Source organism: Pleurodeles waltl, chromosome 10, assembly GCF_031143425.1.
Source record: "Pleurodeles waltl isolate 20211129_DDA chromosome 10, aPleWal1.hap1.20221129, whole genome shotgun sequence".
Taxonomy (NCBI): domain Eukaryota; kingdom Metazoa; phylum Chordata; class Amphibia; order Caudata; family Salamandridae; genus Pleurodeles; species Pleurodeles waltl.
In genome coordinates this window covers 305,002,939-305,017,750 of record NC_090449.1, presented here as the reverse complement: position 1 = coordinate 305,017,750, position 14,812 = coordinate 305,002,939, and the positions used below count along the sequence as shown (strand labels likewise).

At 43.7% G+C, this 14,812-nt stretch overlaps 1 protein-coding gene across 1 annotated transcript in view; it reads right to left on the bottom strand.

The window, feature by feature from the left end:
• NLRC3 (NLR family CARD domain containing 3) overlaps nucleotides 1–14,812 on the bottom strand; it is a 376,757-nt gene that overhangs the window by 61,017 nt on the left and 300,928 nt on the right. The window contains 1 exon segment of the mRNA XM_069209220.1: nucleotides 7,458–7,541. Within this exon segment, the coding sequence (XP_069065321.1) occupies nucleotides 7,458–7,541 (84 nt within the window).

The window sequence follows — 14,812 nt, the reverse complement described above, 5'->3', positions numbered from 1 at the left end:
AAGTCTGGAATTTGAGCTCAGCAGCCCAGAGAGCTAAACTGCAGCTGAGATCAGAGGATTCTGCAAGAAAAGAGGGCTTCTAGCATAAAGGAGCTCCAAAAAGGAAGAGCTCTATAAGCCCCTCAAGGGCCCATGAGGAGGCTCGCCGGATGCTAGACACAGCAGAGGAGGAGGAGGAAGCTATGGTGGAGCAAGAAGAGGACCTAACAATAGGTCCTGAGCTGCAGCACCCCAGAGAAAATGAGCCCCCTGCCAAGGTAGAAGGGGTGCTGTGCCTTCCAAGGGTCTGTCCCACAGTCGACCTGGATGAGGGAAGGACTAGGAGAAAATTCCAGCTGCAACCAGCCAAATTAGAATTGGAGGCAGCCAAGGAGGAGTCTGCTGGCAAAAGGGCCTTGGAGGAAAGGAAGCTGCCCCTAGAGGAAAGGCTGGCACAAGAAAAGAAGGCTAAAAGAGCCGTGGAAGAAAACAAATCTTGTTGGTTTATGAAGTGAGGCTTAGGGAGCTGGTCCTGAAGGCTAAATAAAGTACAGGGCCTAACAACAATGGTGGCAGTGAAACCGCAGTGCCCAATGGGGACAAGAGAGTCCACATCCCGAAAGACAAGTGGAATTATTCACAAGTTCTGTGTGGTGCTGGTCTGTCACTTTTTGTGACGCACCAGTGGCGCATAGTGCAGGCCCATGTCTACATGGCAATGCCACTTTGAGTGGGTTTGCATGGCCTTATATGTAAGGCCATGCCTTATGGTGTAAGGCAACGCGGCGCAAGTCGCTGCGCTGCCTCAAACTGTGTCAGGGAGGCGTTCCATGGGCATTGCAGTGGATTTTGCCACACAACACCCATGGGTTTTGACACATTCCCAGGTTTCCAAGAATCTGGAAACCTGGGAATGCGCCAAAATTTTACACTTCCCCAGGAGAGGTGCAATGGGGAAAAAATGTTAATTTCTCATCGTTTTTCCCTTTGTCTGTGTGCTGCATTCCACAGTACACATAGAAAGAGGAAAAAGCCTCCATTGATTTTGACTCGTTTGATTGTTTTTGTGTCCCTTCCTGCACAAAAAAATCCTGTCTGTGACTTAGGCATCCTTGCACCATGATGCAAGGGTGCTTGCAACAGCGCTAAACAGCCCATGGTGCGCCAGGGCAGGGGGAGAGGACAGACATGTGCCGCATCTTGTAGATACAAAGCATTCCTGCCCTTTTCTTGTGGCGCAAGGCAGCCCAGCACAGCCCTGCGCCATGGGGCTTGTGAATGAGCCCCCTGGTGCCTAGCTATGTGGTGGGGATGACTTTGAGAAATTATTTTCAGCTTATCGGGTAGACCTATGGCTGCATAGGGTCTCAGAAGAGGATTGGAGGTGAGTCTCTGGAAACACGTGCCCACAGAGGGGAGGAATATCTTGCTGACACTAGGGCCAGATTTTTCAAGATTTGCTGCAACACAATGCAGCAAAACTACTTACAATGCTGTGTCAAATGGAGAGGGGAGGAATGTGCCACGTTTCCAAACATATGGTACATTTTTTATCCCCCTCTATCCTAGGATATTGAATGCAGCCTAGTGCCAAAGCAGGCACCCTTGCTCCATGGTGCAAGGGTGCCTGTGTTACAGCCATTATTGTTTTTGTGCCAAAAGGGATGGCATCCAGCACCAAAACAATCTTCAGAGGCATTTTCTTCCTTCTATATGAGGTGCTGAATGCAGCATAAGTAGAAAGAGGAAATAACAAAGACATATAAACGTACTTCACCTTGTTACACCTCTGTTGAGAAGGCATACCATTTTGACACATATCTAGGTTTACTAGCAGGGACAAGCCCTTAATACACTTGGGACTACAAGTAGATGACCGGATGAAGTATATGAAAGCTTTGTTGCCAATAAGTTGGGCTCACCCCAGAAAAAGTACTGCAAGCTGTTAAACCAGTCCTGGGTAGATTCCATTGAGTACTCCAGTAAGGCACTGAGTGGGTGGGTAAGGGGCAGAAAAGTGAATGATAATATTGGGCTGTACAATCTGCTTCTGAGACTGTGTATGCTCAATATCTGTTTTACAGAGCTGCACCAACACCTGGCTGATAACAAGGTCACCCCAGGGAGCTTGCTAAGAAAGAAGACATCTGAATTAGTACGTGATTATCTAGAAGGTACCTGGGAGTAACCTCAAAAATGCTGGTTAAGGTTTCCTTCACCAGAGTGAGAGGGAGGTCCAAGGAGACACAGATAAGTCCCAGAATAAGGTGGGGAAAAAGGTTCCCATGCCCCTTCTGGGAAACAGGGAGGAGGTTCTGTTTGGCAGTGGCCCAGTGTGCACCATTTCCAACCCAGGTAGGACACAAGCAGCGGGACTCTGTCTGTCACAAAGAACCACCCACTCATGCAAACTCTCCAGGAGTGGGCAGAGTGGTCTTAGGAGTAGGTAGTTCCCAGGAGCAGAGGGAGGAACACGCCCTGGTGTCCTTTAACTAGGAGGAGGATTCCGAGGGAAAACTTGTGACCCCCAAAGGTGGGAGTCACCACTTCTATCAGGTAACAATAATGGGATACCTGTCTGTATCATAAGGGATACCTGTGCCAGACGACCACGGTGGTGGAAAGAATGGTTCCCCCAGAGCATTACACCAGAGAGGTGTGTAGGGCAACTCAGGCCCATGGGCAGTCCTTCTTCAACCCTATGACTCTGGTGTCCCTGGAATGGGGTAGATAAGTGACACATAGGGGGCATCTGGGAACTAGCTTTGATATTCCTGACTGCACTCTGGGTAATGAATCACCACAAGGGTTAGAAGAGCTGAGAGGGGCTCTGGCTTCCCAATAGGAGAGTATGGAGGCCTAGATGGAAGGGTAAGAGGTGGAGATCATCCACAGTGGGAGGACCAGTGGATCAGAGGTTGCCAGCTCTGAGTACAGAGCACACCAAGACTGACCCTGGTGAGGTCACTTCTGACCTGGAGGAGCTCCCTGTGCTATTACGTAGATAGAGGGTTGGAGATCTGCACTAGGCAGGCCCCTGCATGGCACCAACATAAGGTGGCACCCTTGAGGGTGGTGGTAGTTCCCACCTATAAGTTCTGGTTTGCCAGGCACCTGTTCAGCCTCATGTTAAAGACTCCAGGTTGAGAGGCCAGTCTCAGGCTTCACCTCTGAAATGGTGGAAGGGAGAGTGGAAACTGGGTGCCTTACTCCAGGGGCTGTTGCTACTCACTCTGCGAACCCTCGGAGGTCAGAGAACCCTTGACGGCCTCGGGCCTGGCTTGACACTGACAGTTTTGGTGGCCTCTTATAGTTGTTGTTCTTATGGGCAGAACTCCCCTTGGGTTGGAGACAAAAGTTTGATCCAAGGGGTGTAATGGCCACATCACTTTGTTGGCCATGGTGGTACTGTCTGCGTTCTGGGATGCATCTGTAAGGAAGTTAAGGTTAGGTGTTTCACAGACTGGGTCCGCAAGTTGGGAGAAGGGTTCCACATGGATCAGTCCAGTGGCTCAGGAGAGTTTAGACAGAGAGATCCAACTGAGTTCTGAGGGGCATAAAACTGAAAATTGCCTCTTCAGTAGAGAGATGAGGTATGCACCTTGTCCAAGCATGAACCACAATCCTAGTTAGGGTAAGTCACAAATACACTCTAAATTATTAGTGCTCATCCTATTGCAGCTTGGCATTGAGCAGTTAGGCTTAACCGAAGAGGCAATATGTTAAGTATGCGTGCAACAAACAGTAAACCAGTGAAAATACCACAAAAAAGATACCACACCTGGTTAGAATAATAGAGCTTAATTTAATTAACAAAACCCATAAGAAGAACTTGAGATACAAATTTTCAATTAATAAACTGAAATGTAGTGCTTTAAAGCATAAAGCGGCAGCTGGTGCTAACTGGATGATCTAGACCGGGTCAAATCTGAAATTTCAGGCCGGCTGCGATGGAGCCTGGGTCAGATACAGGGACCAGCCTAGGTCCACTACAAAAGTACCTTGTTTGTATCAATGCTGAGGGAGATCCGAGGAGCACGGGAGCGAGACGCCATTGCTGGTCCTTAGGATGTAGATAATGCATCGGTTCCAAGCCGCACAAAGTCGGGATGCGTCGGAAATTGAAGCAATGAGCTGCGCTGTCAGCGATGCAATATCCTTGATCCTCGCAGCAGTGAAGATGCATCGACATTGATGGAGACGCGCAGGTTCTGAGTGGTGCAACGATGTTGATGTGTTGATTTATACTGGAGAAGCACTTTATACCCCCTTCCAAGGGCCCAGGACTGGATTGACACCACTTGGCAGGGCAAGACTCACAGTTGGCAGAGTCCAAGTGCTCCAGCAAGTGAACTGGAGTTGGAGGACATTTCAAAAAGAGGACTCCATTAGTAGTCCTGGGAGGTGGGAGAGGGTGGCAGGGAGGCAAGTGGGTAGCAAGCGGGGGAAGGGAGGGAAAAAAACAGCTGGAAAAATGGACAGTGTACAGGCAACAACAGGGTACAGAAAGGAGGGAAAATAAAACGGGGCAACTATGGGTCCAGAAAAACAAGACTATAATTACACTTTACAAAAAACTATTACTGTGACAGCAATCACACAAGGTGGTGAGTCAGTTCAGATGGACCCCGGGATCGAACTGGGGGCCTCGTGCTGCAGCAAGGCACCAGACACGAGGAGCAAGGCAGAGGCAGCAGAGGAGAGTGCTGAGACCCAGGTCAAATTCTACTCACTGGTGGTTGTGCAGTGTTCTCCATAAGTAGTTCTGGGAGGTGGGAGGGGCTGGAAGGGAGGCGGGTGGGGGAGGGTAAAAAACTGCAGGAAAAAAGGACAAAGTTCAGGCAACAACGGGGCACAGCAAGGAGGCAAAACAGAAAAAAGCAACTGATGGTCCAGAAAATATAATTATACTTTACAAAACAAATTACCGGAACAGCAAACACACAAGGTGATGAGTCAGTCCAAGCTGACCACGGGATTGAACCGGTGGCATCATATGCTGCAGTTGGGCAGCAGACACGAGGAGTAAGGCAGAGGCAGCAGGGGAGAGCACTGAGACTGGGGTCAGAGGATACTGTGATAAGGAGTGTCTATTTTGAGATTACGTACACCATTTTATTCTACATTTCAGCAACCATACACTTTTAGGAGAAGGAACAAACAAGAGACCAATGACTTTAGAGGTTTTCTGAGAAAATGATCTTGTATTATAAGGAATAAAATACCTTAGGCCTCGCTCCTCTACATGGCCAAATAAATGCTCAGTGCCTTGCAATATCCTGATGGTTTACATAAGGATCCCTTATCCCATATATTAAAGTTTGAAATGTAACATGGAGTCGGTTATTCTAGTATGCAAACCTATAGGATTCCACAACATTGGCCCATGTATTGGCTAACGTATTGGTCCAACCTTCTTTATCCCTTGGGTGTCATCAGGAAAATGTTCTGCCCTTTTGCTATCAGACTCCTTGTTTCACATTTCCCTTACATAAGTTCCTCAAAGTTTGTCAGCTTTCGTTTCACTACATTTATTGTTTGGTATATTCTTTTTATTGCTTTTTAGAGCACACTATTGCCAACATATTTATCATTCAATTTAATGATGGTACCCTAGCTTAAAAACATAATGTAGTGCAGGTTTGTGAAAGTGTGCTTAGCTAACACTTCTCACATTTCATCAAAAACATTTCCCATCCTTACTGGTCCCTCTTGGGGAATCTTTAATTGCCTTCTTAATTGGGTGACGACCCTCTTATTGCTGTAAACGTGTTTCTCAAATGCTATATCCCTTGTCCACGTATACTTTAGTGGGACAAATTCAACTTTACATGTCCATGAAATATCTGTTCCAGCTGTCAATGAGATTTTATGAATCTTTAACCACACCTGTAATGTATTTAAGTTTCTTGATCCCACTGTTTTTACAATGTATTTGCACAATTCCTGCATATTCGTGTTTATCGAATTGTATGACAGGGATTCCAATTATTTCAGGCACCTTATCTGTATCACAGATAAGAACAGTAGCTGAAAAGTAGGGATAATGGCAGAAAGCTTATGGCATCTATGATAAGTGAAGAGAAAAAAGGGCAGAAGACTAGCTGTGTTTAATTGTCCTAATCTGCCTTCAAATAGTGTATGTGGGTGTGTATGTATGTACATATGTATATTCACTTAAAAAAACTGAAGGTTACTGGGACGTTATAGTTAGGTTTTGAATTTACTCACACAAGACCATAGAAATTCAGCAGTTATGGTTATTTCAAGTAACTATAACTTGCGCCCTAATGTAACTGTAACTCACAGCCCCCCTTCCATTTTTTTAAATATTGTATTTGGCCCAGGGGAGGTGGTTGTCCTCGGGTTCAGGTGTCCTTGCGGACCCCTCCTTTATGCTCTGTTTGGCCCTAAAGATGTGGTGGTCCCCAGGGCATTTGAAAGCCCAAGGAGGAGGGTCTGTGCGCCCCCATCCCTTTTTCAGAAAAAGTACCGGGGATCTGGTTGACCCCCCAGGCAGTGCGCCCCACTATATATTTTTTTAATGTAGCCCTGGGAAGGTAGTTCGTTCGCAGGCTTTGAGAAATCCCTTGGAGGTGGGGTCCCATGCCCCCCCTCCATGGTTTTAATTTAATACCCATGCCCCCGGGACATGGCCCACCCAGGGGCTTCATTAAAACAAGCACGGGAGACCACACCTTTTTTTTTTTTTTTACGTCACAATAAAATTCGCCAATATTCTAAAATTTTGCTGTGAATTAAAAACATGTTTTTTTTGCAAAGGAAGGCTCCCAGGGGGTTCCTATGTATATATATATATATATATATATATATATATATATATATATATATGAACACTTCGTTGGGCGTTTCTCTCCCTGCACCAGAAGGCCAATGGTGCTAGAATCGGACGCGCGCCACCGCGTCTATAAATCAAACACTACACCTTAAAATGTCATTAAGGCTTCCAGCACTCCACGATGGTTAAACCGAAGATTTATTAAACAGAACAGGAACGCGTTTCGGCGTAGCCGCCTTTGTCAACCTGAATACATTGTTGATAAAACAATGGGAAATAGGAAGGTCAGTGGATTTAGGTGATTCTGTGACCGCAGTGTAACCGCATAATTAAGGTTTACCAAAGTTCCCACGATTCGTCACAGAATTTAAAAATAAAAATGATTCTAGCTCAAACGGATAATACTAATACTGCCAGAGAATGTGCCACATAAAGTACATTTTTTCTGCATAGTTTAGATAATCTAATTGTTATAGCCCTAACCATGTTGAAGCTCTCCAGAGTGGTTTGTGGGCTGACATGATGATGAAATTCACATTTCACAGGCAAATGTAAAATAATTTACATATTTCACTTATCAATGTGAACTACTGATTTTTCTACCACTGCCTTTTGAGCAATAAAAGGATCAAAACATGTTTTCTACATATATCTGAAACACCGACGTTCCATTACTTACTCTAGGGTGCTGAGGCTCCGGTTCAGTATCAAGGCCTCAGCTAGAGCTTTGGCGCCATTCACCCCAATTGAGGCTCCCTGTAGGCTGAGTAAACATACGTGTGATTTGTTTATTACATTCACAATGAAACAAGGGTTTTTATTAGACTTACATTAATCATTTGTCCTTTAAGCAATACTTTTACTTTGTTTATTTAGCACGGTGCACAGTATAACGGCTTTTAGCTGTTTTGTGAAAAGGACGGATGGTAAATGCGATAAATGCCATACATGTGAGGGACATGCATGAAAGTTTTTTTTGCGCAGTATCCAGTGTGATTGCGTCATGGATTCATTGTGGGGGTGGCATATACAAATGTCTTAGTGAAGTGCAATTCTGTTCCTAATGGATACACAGGGTCCTCATCACAGCATCCTTAGAAGCATAACACAGAGGATCAAGCAGATCACGTTCTCGTGAGTACTGTTGTATGGAAAAACCATAACCGATAAGCCAAGCCTAGTGAATGAGAAGCAGAAATGAAGTAAATGAGGAGAGCAGAGAACGAGCGGTAACTAGAAACACGGGGAGCAATAAAAGTAAGAAAAACAAGCAATGCTATGCCAATCGGTTTCCTCTATGTGTAATCTATTGATTTAGCCAATTTGTTGTTTACCTGTTGCACAGCAGCACGAGATGCTATGCAGCATGGCTTAAAGTAAAACAAAAAAGTGCTACAGAACGGCCAGCTTTGACCACGTAATAGCAATTTTTTTTCCCTTAAGCCACGTTGCACAGCAGCCCACGTGGGTGTGCAACATGTAAAAAAACATTGAGGGTGGCACATTTTTGGGGGAGGGAAACAGGTCACAAATACAATGAAAATACGTTGGGGAAAAGGGGTCGTGGGTAAATACGGGTGGGTTGAAGGAGAGTTCATTTTGAACATGAAATCAATGAGAGTGGATGTACAAGGTCAGCACCACAGTACCTGCAGGAGCCTGCTGACAGTGGAAGAACACTGGCCACAGGAAGCTGTACTTGGGCCATGCTCCATGGCCTGGATACGCAGAGAAGCCCCAGGCAGAAGCTGAGGTGAGGAGGAGGTGCTGAACAATAGTAAGTACAGAAACGTGAGTGACTAGGAGCCAACCAATGGTGAGTAGAGGTAAGTAATGGGTGGGCTCTAAGCCCCTTTTAGGATATTTTTTAAGAACAATAGCTTTCACAGAACATGCATGCGCACGATTAGGCAAAACCTAAAAAGTAAGGGGACTAAAGGAAAAAAAGCAGATACGGAAAAAAAAAGAGAGAAGGAAGGGTGAAAGGAAGGAAAAGTGAATGGAAGGAGTAAGCGAAAAGAAAAAAGGAAAGGCAAAAGGATTTATAGATAATGGAAGAGTTAAGGGATAGGTGGATGAATGGAATGATGGACAGAAGGGTGAAAGCCTAGATGGATTAAAGAATAGTTGAAAGGCTGGATGAATACATGGATATGTTGATGAACGAAAGGGTGAAAGTATGATGGATGGGGAAAATTCAAAGAAGGAGGTGGGTGGATAGGCGGAGGTGATAAAATGAAAGATGGGTGAACGGATGGATGAATGAGTAAAAGCATGGATGCATAGGTATCATGCTGGAAATCTGAATGGATGTATGATGGGTCACATAATGGATGAATCGAAGGGTGAAAGGGCACATAACTGAAAGGAAAGTCAGGCTGGTTAAAGCAGTGATACTCAAAGTACAGCCAGGGGGCCTCATGCGGCCTTTCTTATCTTTACACGCGGTCCCCTGGGCTGCTGTTAGTCCACTCAGCACTAACAGTAAAAAGATGTTAACTAAACAAGCAAGTATTTATTTAAAGGTTAACTGAAGTTAAAGAAAGGAAGTAAGTAGGGTATCTTGCACCTTAACTTCAGGAAAACTTTCATAATACAAGGCACCTTGCAGCAAAAGTGTAAAAATACGATAATGACTCTTCAAAATTCAAAAAGTGTATTTCATTAACATGCAGAACCATCTCACCTTAGTCCATCATATATCACTACATTAAGAAATATTTTTTTAAGTAATTTAAAAAAAAAAGAATTTAGTCATATCCTTTCTTCCTCCCATCCTGATAAAAAATGCCAAGAGTGAACTAAGAGGCACATCAGTTGTTATGTGCACTCTTTGGGTGGCCTTGGTTTCTATTATGAACATCATTACACCTTACTAAACCAAACAAGAGAGAAGGTCCTGTAAGGTGAACATCCAGAAGTTATGCTTTTGAGGTCCTTTTATAAGCGATAATGAAGAAAACAGAGGGAAAGGGGAATACATTGTTTGCCTAAGATCACACAATTTGGTAAAGCAATGAACCTGGGATTAGTCCCATGTTTTCTGGTTTCACATTATGCAGTTCAGCCACTAAATGTGTATATGCTTTACTTCCCCTACTCCTACCTAACCACTACAGCACCCTTAGCCATGGCCAACTCTCTGCTGGCAGCTATGTGGCCCTGGTCACATCACTGACCAAACATTTTGTTCCCTTGGAAAACGCTTGCGAGTAGCCCTGGGTTAAAAGATGGATGGGGAACAGATAGAATGGAAGAAATAATGAAATGGCGAAAGGATGATGACAGAGTGGTGAAAAGATGGATGGAAGGGTGGATGGACACATAAGTGAACGAGGGTTGTAAGGGTGCTGGAGGCCCTTTTAGTGAGGGTCAGGCTCGCTGATGTTAAAGGGATAGATCAAAGTGGAGGTATTTTAATTTTCTGCCTACTCCCTAAGTCACGGATGTTGGGGGGACAGATATGGTTGAATATCATTTGGTAGACCAAAGATCTACAAAGTACTGTGTGGTTTTGTTGCTTTTGCACTTTACATTAACTGAACCACCTGGATCCGGTTTTTACCAGAAGTGAACTACAAGTTATAGAGAAAACGAAATACATGTTTTATTTTGTTCTCCATTAATACCCATTCTATCCTCAGGAGCAAAACACTATGGGTGATAGATAGTCTGCAATAACAGGTGTACAACACCATCCAGCCCACATGATATTATAGATGGAACCACTGAAGATCTCCTGTTTGAGTGGCAGATACATTAAACAGATTTAGATCCATGGCTGTTTGTCAGTACCACTGAAATAGAAGTGGGTCAGACTGCTCCCACTGGGAGGGTGCAAAGGTGTGCATTTCACTGCTCAAAACATATTATGATATCAAAAGTATGAGATGCTTCAAAAAGAGGCTGAAGACGTTCCAATGTGGCACACTGAGGTTAAGACACAATATGAATGATTTGGATAGGACCAAACAAATCTTTGGGGGCTATTCACAAAGGTAACTTTCAATCATGAGTAATCTACATATGTAAGTTTACTCTTACACTTTTGATTAACTTTACTACTTTCGGATATTCACCATTTACAAGTGTAAAGCTACTCAAAAGTGTAGATTTATGTCTCCTCCCATTGAATCATGGGGTAGAGCCAACTGTATGAGCGTAATTTACTACTGCCAAAAAGGATCACTTGTAAGCCCAGCACCACACATGTCCAGCCACTGATACTGCAACACCCTCCCATAGAAAATAATGGCGACAGGGACTTAAAATAGACCATTATAAGTAATGTTAAAATAAAATAATTTATTTCAACTTTTCAAAAAAAAAAAAAAGAATTAAATCGAATGTTATATACACACATATATATATATATATATATATATATACACATTCTAAAAATAAATACTGATTGAGAGCATATTCTCATAACCCTTTTTAATTGAAAAATCAAATAAATTTCAAACAAATCTTTTTTGTAATTTGTAATACATATTAGGTAATTACAAACGTTTTACTTTTTGTGTGTAAATTATGTAAATATTTATTTCCAAATTAATGTAATAGTGTGGTAGTATTTTTTTCCCCTACATTTAAAGTAAACATATAAAATGATTTACAATAATATTTAATCCCTTCGCTGCCAGGCCTCTACCCCTTGGGTGCCAGGCCTTTTTTTGGCTATTTGGGGCAGTTGGCGCTTAGGCCCTCGTAATTTTTGGTCCACATAAGCTACCCACGCCAAATTTGCATCTTTTTTTCCAACATCCCAAGGATACTAGAGGTACCCAGAGTTTGTGGGTTTCCCTGGAGGAGACCAAGAAAGTAGCCAAAATACAGCAAAAAGTTTGTTTAAAAAAAAGAAAATGGGAAAAAAGCGCTGCAGAAGAAGGCTTGTGGTTTTTCCCTGAAAATGACATCAACAAAGGGTTTGCGGTTCTAAAATCACCATCTTCCCAGCTTTCAGGAACAGGCAGACTTGAATCAGAAAACCACATTTTTCAACACAATTTTGGCACTTTACTGGGACATACCCCACTTTTACAATTTTTTGTGCTTTCAGCCTCCTTCCAGTTAGTGACGGAAATGGGTGTGAAACGAATGCTGGACCCCAGAAATCTAAATATTTCTGAAAAGTGGACAAAATTCTGAAGGGGTTCTTTGTGTAGATCCTTTTAGTTTTTCCTATGGAAAATAACAGCTGAAATAAAAAAATATTGAAATTGTGGTGGAAAAACAGGCATTTTTCTCCATGTTTTACTCTGTAACTTTTTCCTGCAATGTCAGATTTTTTAAAGCAATATACCGTTTCGTCTGCTAGACTCTTCTGGTTGGGGTGATATATAGGGCTTGTAGGGTCATCAAGAACCCTAGGTACCCAGAGCCATAAAATGAGATGCACCTTGCAATGGATTTTTATTCTATAATGGGTATACAGCAATTAATTTGCTGAAATATAAATAGTGAAAAATAGGTATCAAGATAAACTTTGCATTTCCAAAATGGACAGAAGATAAAGTGTTGAGAAACAGTGGTTATTTGCACATCCCTGTATTACGGGGTGCCCCTACTAGCATGTGAATTACAGGGCATTTCTCAAATAGACATCTATTTTACACACTCTCTACATTTGTTCCTTCCAAATGTAAGACTAAGACAAGGGGCAATAACACTTGTTCTGCTATTCTGTATTTCCCCAAGTCTCCCGATAAGAATAGTACCTCTCTTGCGTGGGTAGGCCTAGTGCCCGCGACATGAAACGCAACATGGACACATCACATTTTTACATTGAAAACTGACGGGAAAGTGCCTAGCTGTGCATTTTGAGCTCCAGCTCAGCCAGCACCTAGGAAAACCTACCAAACCTGTGCATTTTTGACAACTACACACCTAGGGGAATCCAAGATGGGGTGACTTGTGGGGCTCTCACAAGGTTCAAAAGTGGTACCTCACTTGTGTGGGTAGGCCTAGTGCCCGCAAAAAAAAATGCCCCAAAACACAACGCGGACACTTCACATTTAACCAAAGAAAACAGAGGACAAAATCCACACCTAGGCACTTTGCAAAAACAGCTCTATTACAGCCGGCACCTAAGGAATCCTACCAAAACTGTGCATTTTTCTAAACTAGACACCTAGGGGAATCAAAGAAGGGGTGACTTGTGGGGGCTCTCACCAGGTACGTTACCCAGAGTCCTTTGCAAACCTCAAAATTTGGCTCAAAAAACACTTTTCCCTCACATTTCCATGACAGAAAGTTCTGGAATCTGAGATGAGCCACAAATTTCCTTTTACCCAGCATTCCTCCATGCCTCCCAATAAAAATGGTACCTCAATTGTGTGGGTAGGCCTAGTGCCTGCGAAAGGAAATGCCCCAAAACACTATCTGGACACATCAAAATGATCAAAAATAAAACTGCCTGCGTTTTTGGATTTGGGCTCATTAGCCATATAGGGGACCCTACTAAACCCGAACATTTTTGAAAACTAGACACCCGAGGGAGGCCAGGGAGGTGTGACTTCCGTCGATCCCCCAGTGTTTTCTTACCCAGAATTTTCAACTTAACACAGATTTAGCTAAAAAATCACATTTTTCCCACATTTCTGTGTGGGATCACCGCACTGGAACAAATTTGCTACCACCCAAGGTTCTCCTCAGGCTCCAGGTAAGAATGATACTTCACTTGTGTAGGTGGGCCAAATGCCTGTGACAGGGAAGAGCTGAAAACATGTCAAAATTGGGAGGAACCAAAGCAGGTCCAAAAAGGTTATTTGGAAAAAAAAAAATTTTAGGCTGACAAGTGGGGCAGAATTTTTATTAGAATAGATGCAACAATGCTGGGTGGTAGAAATTTTGTGGATGCCTGCAGATTCCAGAAGGTTCCATCACACAAATGTGGGAAAAATGTGTGATTTCCAGCAAAATTGGAGGTTTGCAGTGCATTGTGGGTAGGAAAATGGTGTGGGTGCATGTGAAGCACACCACCCTGGACTAACCCAGATGTTTCATTTTCAGATGTGTCTAAGTCTCGTAGATTTTTCTACATCACAACGTCCCAAAGTCCAATAAGTGCAGCCCTCACCATTCCAAGTGGGACGATTTTGAGGGTTAGCTAAGCTCTCATGGCCCAAATGTAAAACCAAAACCCCAAATAATCAAATGTCATCTTGCTTGCTGTGGGATAACATGTTTTAGTGTGCAGGGATGAGCTGAAAGACTGTTACCCCCTTCAGTTGAGGTGGGAGCATAACCATCACCATACTGGTTGGTAGCCACTAACCCACTATTTAAAAAAAAAAAATCCCTGGCATCTAGTAGGCTTTCTTCCTTGCGTTAAATTGCAAAAAAATAAAAAATCCCTGGTGTCTAGTGGTTTCTGTCCCCCTGGGGGGCAAATTGGCCTAATGCAAATAGGCCGGATTGGAGTGAAGTGGGGTGGATTGGAGTGGAATGGATTGGAGTGGGATGGGGTTGATTGGATTGGATTGGGGTGGACTGAACTGGGGTGTGGTAGATTGGTGTGGGTTGGAATGGGGTGGGGTGAACTGGATTGGGGTGGACTGAATTGTAATAGGTTGTTTTGTAGTTGGGTTATTGGAGTGGGGTGGACTCAAATGGATTGAGTGGATTGGATTTGGGTGGGGTGGACTGGATTAGAGTGGGGTAGATCATGGGGGACTGGACTGAAACTGGAGTGAGTGGATTGGGGTGGGGTGGGCTGGACAGGAGTGGGTGGATTTTTTGAGTTGGGTCAATTGGATGAATGGACAGGGATGGAGTGGGGTGGATTGGACTGGAGAGCTGTGGATTGTATTGGATTCAAGTGTGGTGGACTGGAGTAGGGTGGTTTGGTTTGATTGAATTGGATTGGGGTGGATTTGAATGGAGTAGGGTGGGTTGGATTGGAAAGAAGTGGGTTGGATAATTGGGATGGGTTGAATCAGCTCAAGAGGATGGGTTGGATTGAGGTGAACTGGACTAGAGTGAGGTGGATTGGATTGGTGTGTGGTAGATTGACTGAAGTGGGGAGGATTG